We start from the raw sequence: 17,828 nt of genomic DNA, 5'->3' as shown, positions 1-17,828 counted from the left end.
TATACACTACTAGTATACTATAATCAGTTTAACTACTGGTTCACATAGGGCACACACCCTGCCATACTTGTTAACTAATTAATATGAACACATTATCTTTTTAAGTATACATGTATATGAATTTAAATAGAATAAATGCTGATAGTGAATACTAGCTTAATTTACATCCAATGCCATGGAAATCATTTTGTGATAATGCAGTCAAACATTTACAGAGAAATGATAACTGAAATCAATCATCAGTTAAAGTGAAGTGTGTCAGTCTAATATGAAATTAAAATTAAAATCATGGCTAGTTTTATAACATTAAACATTTTGACTGCCTGGTACAATTTCTGCTTAAATTCCTATAGAATATTGTTTATTCTTATTTATTTAATTTTTTTGGTGGGGGGGAGATCCAGCTATATTCTGTGACAGTGAGTGAAATTCATTGTAAAACACAACTTGCGCTGATCAAAGAATGCACAATCTTGGTGAGGTTACGCAACTTACTCTTTCAGGTAAAGGCTCCTCCTATACCAGACAATGGAAAAATCACAAGGTAAAAGCTTTACTAGGATGGCATGATCAGGGGACTTTAAATTAAACTCTATAAACTTAAGTTACTGTTCACGATAAATTGTTCATGGGGTACCAATTTTAGTGGGTTTTATAATTTGGTCAATCAACAAATCTAAATTCCTACTGAAATGTAAAATTTTCTTGAAAAACCAAGATGCTCTAATGAAATCTACAAACTAACAAAATTCTGACAAACCATGAAAAACATTGAAGTATCATTACAATGGTGATAAAGTCTTCGAAATGTCATGTATCTCACTGCATGAAAAATAAAAGAGAACTTTTACAAAAGGGAAGCTTGACAGATAAAAAACCAATGTGCAATATAATTGAGTTTCAGTGTTTTTTTTTTTTTTACTTACCCTTGGGCTGAGGGGGATCCTCTCTCGCCTCCTCATCCTGGCTGACTCATTGCGTTTTGGTAAGTCTTCAAAATCTTCTGGGAAGTGATTAATACCTTCAGCATCTATAAGCAATGAAATTTAAAAATTCCTTAAGAAACATCATTAAGATGAAAACCTTTAGGGTTATAACTTCATGATAGGTTATAAGAGGATAATTTAACATAATAGAGACTAGTGTGTGAGCAGACATGGCAAAAGTTATGAAAACTTAAAATTCGACAGTAATCATGTCAGAAATCATGATGAAAATACAACTGTAAGAACATTAATTTGATCAAACTAAACTTTAAGCTATTTCTGTGCTCAAAATAAATTGATGATAATATCTTAACTTTAGTCAATTACATCATGCATACTACCATGCAATTCACTGATGTGAACATTTCTAGCAGTCACCATAGCTACAGAAACCAAACAAAATGAAGATTTCTTCTACTAATTGTAGTCAACATGCACCCAATATGGCTTTACTTAATTAGAATTTAGAACAAAATAAATACAAACAAACATCAATGTAGTAACATGTTATGAATAAAAAAATAAGCATATAACTGAATACAACCAACACTTAGGAACAAATCAGGACAATATCATGTGTTGTTGTTTTAAAATTAATCAGGGATAAAAAATAAACAAATTATTAATAATGCAATTACAATCACACAAATAGCAAAACAAGACAAAAGCATAGCAATGGTATAAATAATATACAAAGCAGGGTATGTACTGTTTCTCAATTTCAGTGAGGTAGAATGTTTTCTCCTTTGATAAATGACATGTTTTACTTCATCTTCACTCAAATCTATCTTATCCTACCCAAGCTAAGTGTGCCCATCAATACAGCATTAAGAAAATAATGTGCAAATAGTAAAGTTCCCCACAATGACTGAAAAGTGTGAACTTATGAAAGATGTTTATGATAATCTGATTTTTAACTGAAACCAAGAAGTTAGAAACTGAAGATGAGAGACAGTACTTGGTTAGTGCTGTGAGGTGAACACTAAGACAAACCTATAAATGCACTGTTGGAATTCAGCATGGACTTTGGACTCATAGTCCCCTGTCGTCCTTGGCCATAGTCTGTGGGAGAATGGTGCAGTGTTAGTCACCAATGAGATCATGTCAACAACATTGTCATATACATTATACAGTTTACCAAATTTACACAATACCTGCCTGAATGTATGTCCCAGTATTCAAAATTGAAGTGCAGAGCCAATATGTTTGTAGAAAAATAAAGAATTTCCATGTATAGATTTGCATCATTATAATAGGTAGGACATAATTAGCACAACTTGAGAATTTTTTGACATTAATAAAATGATCATTTCTAACTTGGCCTTTCCCTTTCTATATGATGAAGATCCATACATGAAATTAATTTGTCTGCAGAGTGTGAAAAACATGATCACATGTAAACTAATAGAAAACAATGAATTTACTATAGAAGGAAATGTTCCTTTAACAGCTCAAAAGGTAGCTATACAGTTGTAGGGAAAATTCTGTTCTACATAAACATATACTTTTATCTATTATTCATTTAACAAGGTTATAGGTCAATTTGAAACATAGGTGCTGAAGCAAGGAAGACAAAACATGAATTTTCAAAGCTATTTGAAGTCATACTTGTGAAGCCAAGCCATTGGAATATGTGTTTATACAATTAAATATGGTTGTAATATACCCCATACTGAGCTACATATTCTTTTATAAACTAACAGGAAAAGGAATCGAAATATGGGGCATTAGGTTTTATAGGATATAATATTTCAAACAAATCTTTCTCAAATCTAGGGAATGGAACAAAAAATGGGATGATATTGTAAAACTAGAAAAAGGTATGGGATATCTATATCATCCATACATGTGTGACAGGAGCAATGACATCGCCTGTCAAGCGAGTGTGTCCATTTTGTACAGTGTATGCAGCCTAGTAGAAAATCATAACAAAAACACTCATAATATAAACACTGGATAAGGAAATTCAGCTTCCCATTTCACTCATTAACATTGTTTAAGGTCTTTACAGTAAAAAACTGGAGGCTCAAGAGAGCCTGAATCACTCATTTGGTTAACCATTTGCTTATTTGAAAAACTTGAGGAATGAGACAGGCTAAGTTAAAATCAACTAAAATTATTCATAGCATTTTCATGACCTGAACCAGAATTTTGCTAAAGGCAACAATTTTTTTCATGAATCAACAATCCCAACGGTCATTTTGTGTGGGATACCCTAAGGCACATAAATGCCAACTTTCCTTGAATTTTGTGCAATGGGTTTTGAGAAGAAGATTTTCGAAGTTGCACAAGCGAAAAATGCAAAAAAAACTGTTTCAGGGGCCGTAACTCCTACATCAGTTGACCAATCATTTTGAAAATTTTGGCATTAGTCCATCTCATGATGCTGAACAATATTCTCCTGCCAGAAATTTGCTAAAGGCAACAGATTTTGAGTTATTTGCAAAAAAAACTGCAATGCAATGCAACTCCTATGTTCTATTTTTAGTAACAGTGGCCATGTTTTTTCATGGATCAAAAATCCCAACAGTCATTTTGTGCAGAACACCCTAAGGAACAATCATGCCAAGTTTAAAACCTATCAGTCCAGTAGTTTCAGAGGAGAAGATTTTTTAAAATTTGTCTATGACAACAATGACGACAGACGCCAAGTGATGGCACAAGCTCACTTAGCCTTTGGCCAGGTAAGCTAAAAAATGTTTGAAATCCATAAACCAATAAATTGTGAAATATCAAAAAAAATCTTGAAAATCAAAAACCTGTTTGAAATAGAGCTTAAGTATAGTTCTTCCCATATACCAGTAACATAACTTATGACAAACCTATATATTCTTCTTCAATGCGCTGTCCTATTTTTCCTGTTTTCAATAAGTGTAATCTATAGAACTTATTTTTAAAATTGCAATGACCTCATCAATATGCATCTTTTCCGAAATAACCAAAACACCTCATAATTATGTATCTATATCAAAATAGGAATGAATGTTCCCCACATCTTTAAACAAACAAAAAAATTTTTTTTTTTTGTTTGTGGGGGGGGGAGGGGGTTACACATTCATATGTAAACCAGCACAGAATACATATACATAAATTATTTTCAGGTACCAATGATTTTAAATGGTTTAAGTCATATATTTGACTCAGTATAAAGTTAATATGGAAGTTATAACACCAATTGTAGATGAAACACATATATATGTATAGAATTGCTATCAATGACAACATCCTAAATAATGACCTAACTAAGTGCCATCCATGTGACTTACTTTTATCCCTCATTGACTTAATTGTATCTTCCTGATGTCTCAAAAGAGCATCTTGTTGTGATTCCAGGGCAGAGTTTGAGGTAGGAGCATCTGGAAACATACTCCTGAAGGCTCTTCTAGAGTCAGTATCAGCTGTAATAAGATAGATTGATTAATGCATATTGGCAGATTTTACGAAAATTTCAAATGATTGGTTTAATGTCCTATAGCATATATTTCATGTATCTTTGACCAATTGAACAGACCCCAATTTATTCTAGTTGTACACACTAAAGCTTGATTTTAATGCAATAACTCACAGAAGTAACAGCCCACAGGTAAGCATGTCACCCTATTCAAACACGTTATATTTAACACATGACACTCAAGGAAAGCATGCTATTACCAAAACACCAAGGCTGCTGAGAACCATGCTTTTTACTTAACTCCTAACAGAAACAAAAGCACTGACTACTAATCAGCCCTCATTATCCTATATGCATTATACTAGAGGTACTTAGCAATGAGGCAGTGACTACCATTATACTAGAGGTACTTAGCAATGAGGCAGTGACTACCATTATTAAAGTAGACATGGGTTGGAAAAAAATCTGAACCCACAACATACTGCTTTTAAAGATTATACTTAACACAAATAACTCTAAAATAACAATGAATGAATTAACACAAATAACTCTAAAATAACAATGAATGAATTAACACAAATAACTCTAAAATAACAATGTATGAATTAACACAAATAACTCTAAAATAACAATGAATGAATTAACACAAATAACTCTAAAATAACAATGAATGAATTAACACAAATAACTCTAAAATAACAATGTATGAATTAACACAAATAACTCTAAAATAACAATGAATGAATTAACACAAATAACTCTAAAATAACAATGAATGAATTAACACAAATAACTCTAAAATAACAATGTATGAATTAAAAAAATGTTATCACTGCCCACACTTTTTTAGTCAAATATTACACAGCCAGCCTTGTTACAAAATAGATACAAATTGAATACTTATGAACTTACTTTTGTACTTCAATTCATTGAAATCTTGTAAATTTCTTGCATTAGCAGTGTCTGTCTGTCTCTGTGGTACTGCTGCATGTCCTTGTTTGGCTCTCTCAAAAACGTCTATTTCTCTCCTATTGAAGTAAAACTACACTTGTCTATCATAATACTTGTAAATTCATAAGTGAATATACTTTCAATTGATATATCAAAACCATAAAAATTCTTTTGTTATGATTGACAATAAAATGTGTTTATAGCCATTATATCAGTTACAAGTATACAAGTTTTAATTTGTCATGAAGATTCATACTTAGGTAAAGTACCAAAATAAATACTAACGGAGGAGGTCTCTGCACCATTCTTGGGTCAAATACATCAGGTTCATTCTGAAATAAATAAGAAAAAGAATCACATTACAATCATTGAATAAATAACACTGTAAATGTTCTACTTAAATACAAACATTTTTTTTTACTTCACTGTAAAATATATGAAGAAACCTACTTATCAAAGTATTTATTATCCACAGACAGAAATCACACAATGCACAGGCATAACAACTAACAAAAATAGCACATTATTCATTTAGAAATCAATGACTTACTACAGGACAGAAATCACAATATAGATTTCAATACAATATAAACCACATTTCAGACATCAAGGGCTTAACATACTTGAAAAATATCTAAGAGTTTGGACTCCTCAATGGATTTCTCAACTTCATCAAAAAGTACATTCATTTGCTACAAATATCAATAAAAATGCTGAAAGGAGGATAAAATTCATCTCTAAAAAAGTAAAGTGAACAATACTTGTAAAACCGACAATAAAATTAGCCATGACATGAACATCCAAGAGTACCCAATATGAATACTTAAAAAAACATACTATAATCATTCATCAAGAAATTCAGTAGAACATACTTTGTACTGTAAACCTGTTTTTTTTCAGTTTAACCAAAAAATTCAAAACTATTATCATCATAATATATCCTAAATGCTCACCCTTTGACTTTCCAAGGCATTTTCCACTCTCTTTCTTTCACTCTGTAACTGTTTTCTCATTGAAGCTAATTCTTTCAGTACATCTGAACCTTTAATAAAAACATCAGATAAGTGTTATAAAAAGTATAAAATATGCCAAATTATATGAGATTTGAACATGAAAACCTTGAAAATGGATTATCATCCCTGGCAGGCATCCAACTCTCTTTCTTTATGTACATCTCTATATGATGCTAAACCCAACATTTATCCGCAACTTTTTGTTACAGGTGTGTATAGTAATAGTAATTTGAATTAACATATTTCTTTTTGAAATTACAATAGAATTTATGATAAATTAACAAGAAAATTTTGTTTTATTTTCAATTTGTGTCTGCTTCAGCTGTAACTATGTAGTCATGAGTTTAACATTAATAGACAACTTCAATAAAAATATATTAAATCCTGGTAATAAATAATTTGTTTAAATAAAAGTCAAGTACAGGATGCAGAAAATGAACTGTTGAATGGCTTCAAATAAGTAAGAGAGGGATCACATTTGAAAAAAAGAAACTGAATGATTGTTTTACTTACTGTTAGCTCTAGTTAACGGTTGAGGTGCTGCCAACTGAAAAATTATAAATAACTGAAATCAGTTAATGTAAATTTTGTAAGCATGTAAGTCCTAGTTTTAAAAATCGTTTAGTGGTTCTATTCTTAATTTAAAATTATAAAGCACTTATATAAAAGTAGTCATAAAACTTTTACTGTGTACTGATTCTTAGTCCAACCATATTATTCCAAATTTAGCAACTTCTAAGTTATGTTGATGATCTTCCAAAACATATTTCAGAAATCCCGTGATAATATCAATTTCTACGGTGCATTAATTTTCACTACTTTTAACAAGTATTAATTGCTATATTTTTTAAAACAGTGAAAATTAACACCCATGAATATATTCACTTGACAAAATCCATTAGAAAATAAATTAATATATTTACAAAATGAAGTTGCATTCATTATCCATAACCCCACTCATACAGGAAGTTAAATTGGGTAGCATCCAAAACAGCTGATAACATTTGCCCTATCTATATGAAGTCACACAACAAAGTTGTAATCAATCCATCCAATGGGAGACGACATTTATGTGATGAAAATTTTCTCTATCATTCCTTATTATGAATCAGTCCCTTGGGAACCTAGATGAAATTCTAAAGGACAGACAGACAGAATGATGGACCCACAAGGTGATTCCAATTTACCAGCCACTAGCTGAATGGGGTATAATACAATTTTTACCTCCCCTTCAGTGTTTCTATAGAATGAAATTGTCCTGTCAACCCTTTAATGTTGTTATTCATAGGTGTAGTACTTTAACGGCTTTAACACATCATATGGATTGTGAACTCACCTGGATATTTCTGATTTTCCTCAATGCTAGTTTTGTCTTTCAAGCATTAATAATATTTAGAATAGGCTTACCTGTTGATCTGGCTTGCTTCTATGTGATGGCACGGGCGGAGACTTGGCTCCCCCTTCTGAAGTCTGTACCAAAGATAAAGGATTATATACAAGCCATGCTAGTTATAAGCAGCTACTCCATAATTAATGGAAAGGTGTTACAGAAGAAATGGTACACATCTTCAAAAAGGAAAATAACTCGCTTATTATTTCTGTCATCTTTTTTTCAGTTTTAGAGTTATATTCCCAAAGATAGTTTTTCCTTTTACTGTGTTAAAATCTTTTTAGAAGTTGTACATTACAAATTAATGGTCATTAAAAGTGGAAAAAGCTGTTTGGAGTAATATTATTAAGTTATGGGTAACAAATTTCTGTAACATCTTTTGTAGAGAAAAGATTAAAAATACAATATTAAAAAAAAACATGCATCTATTCAACAAGTATTTCTATTATTGGTTCCTAAATGTAAACATTATCTACTTATTTACATAAATAAACTATTGTTTTGGGTAAACATTACACATAACACCATGCAAGAAAAACAAAACACCTAAAATATAAACAGTAACACCATGCAAATACATTATCACCTTCAATCATTGTTAAGGCATTGTTTTAACTCATGCTCACTTGTTTTTTAATTGAAAAAAGGGCCACCATCACCAAAAAAAAGAAAATTGTATCTGACTCATTGACAACACAGAGACCCATAACTAACTCATTATAACAACAGTGATGCCATAGAACTTGTTGTGCAATGTGACCAGGTCCCATGCAGTAAATCAGTCTATTTACCGTAGAAGCATCAGGGCTTCTCCTATACTGAGGTGTTGGTGGCTCTAAACTAACTGAACTAGTACGGAAATGATCGTAACCTTGTAAATTAGGTATTGAATTTCGTTTTTTTCTTTCAAGTTTAAAATCATCTGGTCTAGGTTTTTGAGTATTTGATTTAGAAGTACTGGGATATTCTTTAGACTTTCTGTGTGATTGATTTCCTTTCTGATCTGCTGCTGCTCTCTTAGATCTACGTTCCTGTATAACAAATTCGTCAACAGAAGTGATGGGGTATTTGTATGTCATTAAAAAGGTAAAATGGAGTAAAATAAAAACTAAACAAAAAAACTTCTATACTAATAAAAGTAAACAAGGTGAAATAAAATGAAAATACACAAGACCAAGTTAGTAATGTAGCAGTAATCATACCTATTCAACAGAACAAGCATTTTGATATAGCATTGGTTACATCATCTTTTTTTACAAAGAAACCCATTAACCCTTGGACCTACCTTTACTACTATTTGATCATTTTTTTTTCAAAACATACAAATTAACATTGTTAGAAGTTCAAAAGTAGACTAATCTATTCATCATTTGGGTCTCCAAATGATCCAGTTGGCTGAATTTTTTTATTGTACAATATAAAACATGAGTGATTACCGAAGGTTCTCCATTTTCTGTGGCCATTTTACTTCGAATTGCTGGAATAGGAGGTGAGCTACCTCTCTCCTCCTGTAAAATAATTAATGTGATATCTAATCTACAATACTACTTTTATAAAAAATATAAAAAAATGTTTAGACGTGTATACCAACTTTCAGCTTACAATGTAGTACAATGTATATATATTTAAATTAGACAATGTAGCTTCTATCATTTCTAAAATTTTCACTGAAAGTATCACTGCCAAATTTTGAATATGGTTTTTAAGGGATAATAAATTATCTGGAGAATGTTATTCACACCAGAAAACCAGCAAAATATCAAGCACTGACAGTTTTATCTTAAACAGCAGAAAAAAATATACTGTGTCATAAAACACAGTTTGAGCAAAAAGTGGTAAACAGGTCTTAATACTGCAATGTTAATGAAGACACTAAATAAGTTTTTGTGCTGTGCAGAAATTCTTGTAGTTTTTCAATCAAATTTACTTTTTTCTTATAATTACAGTAATAATGCAAATAGGTATACCAATACAAAAAAATTTGATTTTCTTTTGTCATGCTCAAATCATGGATAAAATATTCCTAATCTTAAAAAAAAGGTTTTAGTTAAATAAAGCTGATTGACCTTATCGACAAAATTCAGGTATCAACAAAAATCCTTTAAGTGATGCATATACATTATGCAAAAATGCAAGTGCAGAACTTACACATCAGTAAAAATATGTCTTGAAGAAAATAAATACATATAAAATTAAGTTAAAGTGAGGAGTTATATTTGAATACCCTTTGTCTTTCAGTCCTTTCTCTTTCCTCCTGTTCTCGTTTTTCCCGAGACCTAGCATCAGCGTCTTCTCGTCTTTTCCTATCCTCTTCCTTTTTCCTGTCTTCTGCCTGCTTTCTTAATTCTTCATTCTTTCGCCTTGCCTATGAAGTAATTGACTAAATGTTATTTGACATTTCCACTGAGACCTTATAAACAAAGGAAAAATTGCTTTTTATCTTCATATATGAATGTCTGAATGAAAACAAATTAATAACGTGAATGTTCACTGCAGAGGTAAACTCCTAATATCATTTCACAATAGTAACCCCTCTACCTAAGACCTCCCATTGGACCCCTTTATTTCATTATCATGGAAATCCCTCTTCCTTAGACCTCTCCTGTACCCCTACATCTTATTATCCTGGTAAACCCTCTATGTAAGGATATAGGTATATAAGTCTTATAAGACACATTTATCTTATCATGGTAAACCCTCCAATTGACCCCTATATCTTATTTTTCACAACAGAGAAGACCAGTAATAACAATAAGAAACAGAGAATCAAACTGCTGTTAGCACTGGGGGTTTTTGATTCTTGTGAAAATAGTAGCATGAACAAAATTGAATAGACTACATGATGTAAAATAAAACTATAATCATACATTTGCATTTCCCATATTATTTAGAACTGCTTTTCCTAATATGTATAAACTGAATGTCCATCAATTTCTGATTTCTGAAGTAAAAACTGTAATCAATAGTATCCAACTTAACGTTTACAAATTTTGTTCTGTTTCACTATTTTCCCAATTTTTTAAACCTTTTCCAAAAGTTGATTTGCTATCACAATTTTCAAAACAAGACACTTTTTACAATTTGAATTTGATTTTGTCTGATAATTGCATTAAATGGAACCTGCTTAGTGCATTTAATGCTTTTGGACTATATTTTTGTATAGTTTCAGAAACAGTAAGAAAGTTCACGGAATGAGCCAGCCACATAAGGTATTTTGATAAATCCAAAAACCATAAACAAAACCTCTAGAACAACATTCAACATCCTTCATTTAGATGTCATACATACATCTTCCTCCTTTTCTCTTTTCTTCCTCATTTCTTCATCATATTCTTGTTGTATTCTATTCCTCTGTTCTTCTAATCGACGATTTTCCTTCTCTTCTTCAATTCTTTCCTTTTCTCTTTCAATCTGCTCTTGTCTTTTTTTCTCTTCAATCTAGTCAATTGGTAAAGATTATCATTACAACAAGTTACATAAAAAACACAAAATTTATATTCTTCAAGTTTAAATAATGATGAAGGCAGGTGAATCCACTTATTATGTCATACAGAAAAACACTGCCAAAGACATTTGCCATAATTCTTAAATATACATATGGTACCTGTCAGTGACCTGTAAATTTTTAAGGTACAATGTACCACTAATTAACATACCTTAAAGTGAAGATCCTGAAAAAGATCTAGTCAGCTCCTTAAAAAAACCTTAGTGGCATAATTTGCACCATGAACATCAATGTGATGTTCTACAGAACATAACACACTAAGATTTAAGACTAAAGAACCTGGTTATTATATTATGTTAGTAGATAAGATGAAGGATGTGCTCTTTATATAGGTACTAGGCATGGTGTGTAGGATATACAAATAAGTGGATTCAACTGCCCTAATAAGCTAGTGATCAAATCAAACAAGTAAAAATACAAAAACTATTCTATAAGTACAAACCTTGATAACTTTCCAGAGACACATTGATGTATCTAGAGGCCAGGGATTTTTAAGTGTTCATACACACAATGATACATACATGTAGTTATTATTCACAAAAAACTGATAAACACAGATAGAGATTGCAAGACAAATAATTATTCTGAACAGAAATACCGCATGTAGTATAATTACCTGTCTCCGTAAATCATCTTTATATCTGTCAGCAGCAGTCTTCTCAGCATCAGTCTAAAAAGAAGTAACAAAGAATAAACAAGGCAATCATACTGTAATATAACCTGTACTTCATTTTCAACTACAGCAAAGTAATTATTTATGAGTGATGTATTTTCCCTAATTTTGCAAGCAAGAGAAAAACTGCTAAATTGAACCACTGCAAAGAAGTCTCTTTATACATACTTAAACATAATGAATACAAAGTGTCAGACACAAATTAAATAACTGCAAAATTGAAGTGACATCCTAAATCACAAAAATATGTATCTACAAAAATACATTGGTATACACCATTCACATAGAAACAGATTAATAGATATATGGCTAATTACCATTTAAGAAGCACTCCAAGATTAAGAAGCTAAGGATCATGCAAAATGTGATTCATGGGTAAAAAGCCTACATATTTTTATTTTTTATATTTTGTCTGAAATGTCATAGTAAACAGTAATTAACATGTGGTTTTTCATATAACCCGTGCCCTTAGGAGATAAAAATTATATAGAATGCACTGTAGATTTCGAAATTAAGGGAGATAACTCTGTAAATGGCACTCAAATACAATAGAATCTACTGGATTTTCAATGTGGATATCTCCTGAGAGCAGGCAGATTTGAATGAATAATTACATATTTCATAGTATAAAACATAAAACAACTTTACTACAAAAATAAAAATATGTAGCCTTTTTGAGGGTGTATCACATTTTTCAGATTTTGCATGATTCTTACAAAGACAGTTACTTAATTGATGTAAACTATGTATCATACTTTTAATTTGGTCTATTTTACTACACATTTCTTATTTAACCAAATTCAACTTTGACTAATAGAAGTGTGAATTAACTACAGAAATAACTAAGCTAAAAGTCTCACAAATTCTAAAGCCTCATTTCAATTTTAAATAATTCTTTCAATTGGTTCTCTACCATTCTCAAGTTTGAGCCACTGAAAATTTATTAGATTGATGCAAAACTTAACTACCCTAACACTTCAAGACAGGGACATAAAAATAATGTCTGTTCTGTTAACTCTGCAGTATAAAATCTAACTTACTCTGGGCTGGCCAAATATACCATGTCCTCCTCTTGCATAGGTACTCTCTCCTTTAGCATTTTGTTGGACCGGTGGAGGTTTGATTAAATCATCTTTAGGGTCAGCCCTGAACCTTGGGGATTCCCTTGGAGGCGGAGACCTCGCTGATCTATCACCAACATTGTCATAATGCATGGATCTAAGATCAGCTGGAAAAAAGCAAAAGGTTGTGCTTATGTAATATCTAAAAAGATTGTACTAATGACCAACTTGTTTATTTTCAATTTAAATTTTCATTTTCAAAAGAATGTAGATCTCATCAAAATTCAAAGTCACTAATTTTGCATGCATTAATAATAACTTGGAACATTAATAGCATAAATAATTTATACCAATAATTGAATGTATAAAAACATTTATATCTTCCATAATTCAGGTGTAAACAGTGAGGAACTGTACAAATCCAGAAATGGATAAAATCACATACTGACTGCATTGCCTTGACCATCTTTAATAGGAGCACCTCCACCACCTCGACCAAATGGATTGTAATTACGTATCTCTTCCTCTAACTTTCTATCATATCTGAAAAAGAAAACCTGTTAAGTTGGCCGACATCTTTTTAAAACACATTGGTCATCAAGACAGGTCTCAACATTTAAGCATATAAAGTAACAAACAAAAACAACAAATACATTAATTTAACCAGTAGTTCCACCTTTTTTAGCACATAACATTATCATGTAATTAACCTTTAGACTTTTATGTTGCATCCCTTTGATTTACAGTAAAATTTAGCATCCTATGCAAACAAGCACGGTTAATCTCCAATCAAATTTAGCACATTAAAGAACAATTGATTTAGGTGGTTTTCTTTCATTATGATAATTATTTTACCTGTCTTTTTCCTCTTTAGCTTTCTGATCTCTGTACCTTTTCTCTTGAATCTAAAAAAAAGGCAACAGATATAATATTTTATCATAGTTAAATAAGAAACACAATTACAAATGCTCATTACTTATAAACAGTACAAAATATTATCCTCTTAAATTACTCAATGACTTAATATGGCATTGTGATCATGAATATTGACTCTATTATGTTTTCAATGTAAGATACTCAATTGTCATATTCACTTCCCTATTTTCATCAATACATATTATGCTAATACTAGTTAGTATTCCACAACTGATTAATTGATTGATCATATTTTTATGTCCATTTCCTGTGTACTATACAAATACTTCATGCAAGATTTTGCTGTGCTAAACATTTATACATAAGCAAAAATCCTAAGGATTAGACATTTTAAGAGGAAAAAAAACTGTCTCTAAGCAAACCAATCTTCACTTTATCTTATATATGCCAGGTGTATATGGCAAAGGGTAGAGACTAACTTCTCAGAAGAATTTAGAATGACTTGATAAGGGGTAAAATCATACTAGCTTGCCTACAACCAAGACAGTAACACAACTTAAAGAGAGTTCACCCATACCTGTCTTTCTAGTTCCTCTTGATAAGCTCTTTGGTCTTGACGAGATTTACTTCTGAAATCATCATCACTAGGGAACTGGTAGGGGGATATTCTCTCTCTACTTCTACTTCTGTTTCTAGCACTGTAAAAAAAAACAGACTTACTGTAGAGTCATTGATTCCAAAGCAAAGACCACAGTCATTAAGCATTATGTTAATTAAGTTGTACCACTCCAAATATAAAGTGAAGTGAGGTTTTTTCATTTATGTTGTGCAACTCTTTTCTTCTAAACAGTCATTTCAATCTTATATTTTTATCATGCACTACATGTACAAAGATGCCCTAACTTGACAACATTTCTTGGTGCTGGAGTTGGCTTCCTATTCTGATAATTTTGGTTTTGAGTACTTTCACACAATTGGTTTTTGAATCTTGAACTTCCTAAGAATTTGGTTCTAATGTTGCTGTTAAGAGGTTACTCCTTAAAACATGCACACAGCATATTGAAATTAGCAATATTTATATGCTTAGTATTTTTTATGTATTTTTGTGGAGTTTTTTTTTTTTGTTTTTTGTTTTTTGTTTTCTGTTTTTTGTTTTGTACATTTTTTCATTCAATGTATGTTTTGGTCTGGTTTTGCATCAGTACTTACCTTTCATCAAAAGTTACCCTGGGAGGTGAGATTCTTCTACTATACGGAGGATCATCTAGACGATTAAGTGGGAGTTCTGGAGGTCCTCCACCTGAAATGTACATGTTTTGTGTTCCATTTGTTCATATACATGTGTACTTATTATCCATTAACTCACTTTATATTCACCTCTGAACTAAAGTCTTTTCCTTAGAGTACAATTTTTTGAAAGAATACATCTATACTCTAGTAAACCTATATGTTCAATAATCATTTTAATATTTTAAACCTTTCTATAACTTGGCCTAAATATGGACAGATAATTGTACCTTCCTTGGTTAAAACTAGTGTAAAATCTGGTAATCGTCAATAATTTCTAAAATAGTACATCAGAAACCATTATAAACCTGAATACTTTCTCAACCTACCTCCTGATGTTTCAGGTTCTAGTGGATTCTTCATTCCATAGAAATGATAAGCCTCATCAATAGAACTGAGAGCGGGGTTACCAAGTCCTCCTCCACCACCTCCTGTGATGTAAGTACTGTAAAATAAAAAAAACAAAACATTTGTAAGATCTAAACAGAGTTCTATCACATCAAAAACAGACCAAAACAAAACAAATATAGTGTAATTCAAATATACCAACTCCCAGAGGTTTTAAGGTCTTTAGTGGTAGACATTTGGTTTTAAGTGAGCCATACTATCATGTGAGGGTGTTTACTTAACTTATCTAATTGAAGAATCCTCATACAGTTTGACCAATAACAACCAAATTATTCAGTGAAAAGTCTCCAAATTAAGGAAGCAACATTTAATTATAAGGCAGGCACAAACAAATCTAATGTAATCTGAGCTTTTCTTGTATCTATATTATTCAGAGTTTGTTTCAAACAGGTTTCATTAAAAATCATATATCATCTACTTTCATAACATAGAAATCCATGACATTGTAGAATCAAGGATTACAGTGACATTTCTACCTTGTTTTTCTACTGAGTTGGCAGTTGGAGAGAAGTGTAAGACTAGAATTAAGATAATCTACACAGCATTGCTTCAAATGTGTTTTAAATTCAAGAATTCAAACCATTACTTAAAGAACAGAATCTCCCACAAAGCTTGATAATATGAAGAACATAGTACTGGTAATAAAACTTTATTCTTCAAGGAACAAAAATGTGATGGTACTGCTATAAAATGGTTGAATGCTTTAATTGAAAGAACAAACAAAAATTCAATAAAATTAATCTAAAGTAAGTCAAGGACCTTGAAATGGGTTGCATCCTTAAGGTCTGAGCAGGTCCAATATTATGACATAGCTTCAAAGTTATAATTTTTATTTTATTTTACACTTAAGTAATTCATGATAGATGATTTTAATGGATTATGTATTTTGAAGAAGCCATTCTATTTGTACAACACCTTCAAAAAGTGACTAAATAGATCATTAGTTAATCACTTGTAACCCACAAAAGTATGTTGAAACAATGATTATTTTAACTACCACCCATTAAAATTACAAATCAAAATCTCACTAAGATCTTAACATAAATAACAACTTATACTTCACACAAATTACTTTCTCCAAACAGCTAGACCATTTTTTAAGTATTTACAAAAGCATTTAAGGCTCGTCAAATACCACTATCTTGTAACACATTTACATCACATACTTTTGTCTTTAGGAATTTTCCTATTTTTTTACATTGACCTTATTGATACTACCTCTTTGTGAGTGTCCCTTTTCACATATTACATAACAGACATAATACCAGTCTTGTTCTTCAGTAACAAAATCCTTATTATTTTACAAAATGGGAGAGAAAAGAAGGTATACAAAGAGTAGATGGACAAGAAATACTAAATAACTAGCAGTGCTCTCTCCATAAGTTTTAAAACAGCACAATGATCACTGACATAGCACAGTCTTTATAAACTTTTCTAAATAAAATACAGAGCAGTGCCTTTTGTGTATTCATACCAAAATAAACTTCATAGCATAGTGCTTGATTTGACTGGAGAGAACACTGACTTCAGACCTAAATATGGACAATGATCTTACTAACTAACGGTAAAAGTTCACCTTAAATCTAACATACTATAGTCCCATAACTTCATAGCTAAACAGATTGGTAGTCCAACCATTCATAACATTATAAATTTTCTATGGAATCGAACAAATACTGAGCACATATTGTACCAGGATTGTCTTGTCTACATGAATTCAACAACAAAAAGAATTGTTAGAATGTATGAAATCATGTATGAAATTAGTCATATCTTTCAAATTTAAAGTAGATGAGTTTGAAGTGAAACAAACCAATGCACTCTGTAAAATATATCAAAATTATTAATTAATGAAAGACTAAAAAATAGTTTCAAGAACCTAATAAAGTATAAAAGATTAAAAAAAAAAGCTTCACAGTAACTTTTTTTTTTAAAGAACTGTATCTAAGAAAACAAAGATTTTGGCCATTTACACAATGTAATTAAAATCAGGCCATTTAGTCACTGCTTGAAGCATCTAACAAAGATCTTTTCTATTTTCTATCCAAATGAACTTATCAGACTCAAGTTTTTTTCCTTTAAATTCAGCTTTCAAAATCATGAAAGTTGAAATCTGACAGTCATCTGAACAGAAAGTAGAATAAAGTGTTGTTAGAACATGTTGTAACTAAATAAAAAAATTAGAAAGTCTAATTTTAAGTATCAAATTCTGTAAAAACTAAAATGGACGTAAAAATAACAAGTGACAAATGTACCACACTGTTCAGAAGTTAAATGCAGTTTAACA

The 17,828-nt window shown here is 31.0% G+C and overlaps 1 protein-coding gene across 43 annotated transcripts in view; it reads right to left on the bottom strand.

Annotated features, from left to right (window-relative positions):
- Window positions 1-17,828, bottom strand: part of LOC148629371 (centrosome and spindle pole-associated protein 1-like) — a 64,210-nt gene that overhangs the window by 4,453 nt on the left and 41,929 nt on the right. For 31 of the 43 annotated variants that reach the window (XM_088549471.1, XM_088549581.1, XM_088549572.1 and 28 more), the window contains 21 exons: window positions 15,463-15,578; window positions 15,056-15,146; window positions 14,424-14,544; window positions 13,826-13,875; window positions 13,416-13,513; window positions 12,950-13,137; window positions 11,853-11,906; window positions 11,020-11,169; window positions 9,956-10,096; window positions 9,168-9,239; window positions 8,523-8,762; window positions 7,749-7,811; window positions 6,855-6,888; window positions 6,282-6,370; window positions 5,614-5,660; window positions 5,290-5,405; window positions 4,253-4,384; window positions 3,809-3,844; window positions 1,980-2,048; window positions 927-1,030; window positions 496-516 (listed from right to left, as the gene is read on the bottom strand). In XM_088549471.1, the coding sequence (XP_088405597.1) occupies window positions 496-516; window positions 927-1,030; window positions 1,980-2,048; window positions 3,809-3,844; window positions 4,253-4,384; window positions 5,290-5,405; window positions 5,614-5,660; window positions 6,282-6,370; window positions 6,855-6,888; window positions 7,749-7,811; window positions 8,523-8,762; window positions 9,168-9,239; window positions 9,956-10,096; window positions 11,020-11,169; window positions 11,853-11,906; window positions 12,950-13,137; window positions 13,416-13,513; window positions 13,826-13,875; window positions 14,424-14,544; window positions 15,056-15,146; window positions 15,463-15,578 (2,032 nt within the window). The remainder of the gene's footprint in view (window positions 1-495; window positions 517-926; window positions 1,031-1,979; window positions 2,049-3,808; window positions 3,845-4,252; window positions 4,385-5,289; window positions 5,406-5,613; window positions 5,661-6,281; window positions 6,371-6,854; window positions 6,889-7,748; window positions 7,812-8,522; window positions 8,763-9,167; window positions 9,240-9,955; window positions 10,097-11,019; window positions 11,170-11,852; window positions 11,907-12,949; window positions 13,138-13,415; window positions 13,514-13,825; window positions 13,876-14,423; window positions 14,545-15,055; window positions 15,147-15,462; window positions 15,579-17,828) is intronic. The other 12 variants (XM_088549488.1, XM_088549743.1, XM_088549751.1 and 9 more) reach the window with 10 other exon arrangements.

This window comes from Perna viridis, chromosome 1 (assembly GCF_037379345.1).
Source record: "Perna viridis isolate PV_CMFRI_1.1 ecotype Kerala chromosome 1, ASM3737934v1, whole genome shotgun sequence".
NCBI lineage: Eukaryota > Metazoa > Mollusca > Bivalvia > Mytilida > Mytilidae > Perna > Perna viridis.
Note: the sequence above shows the minus strand (reverse complement) of the source record. Positions and strands in the feature narration are given on the sequence as shown.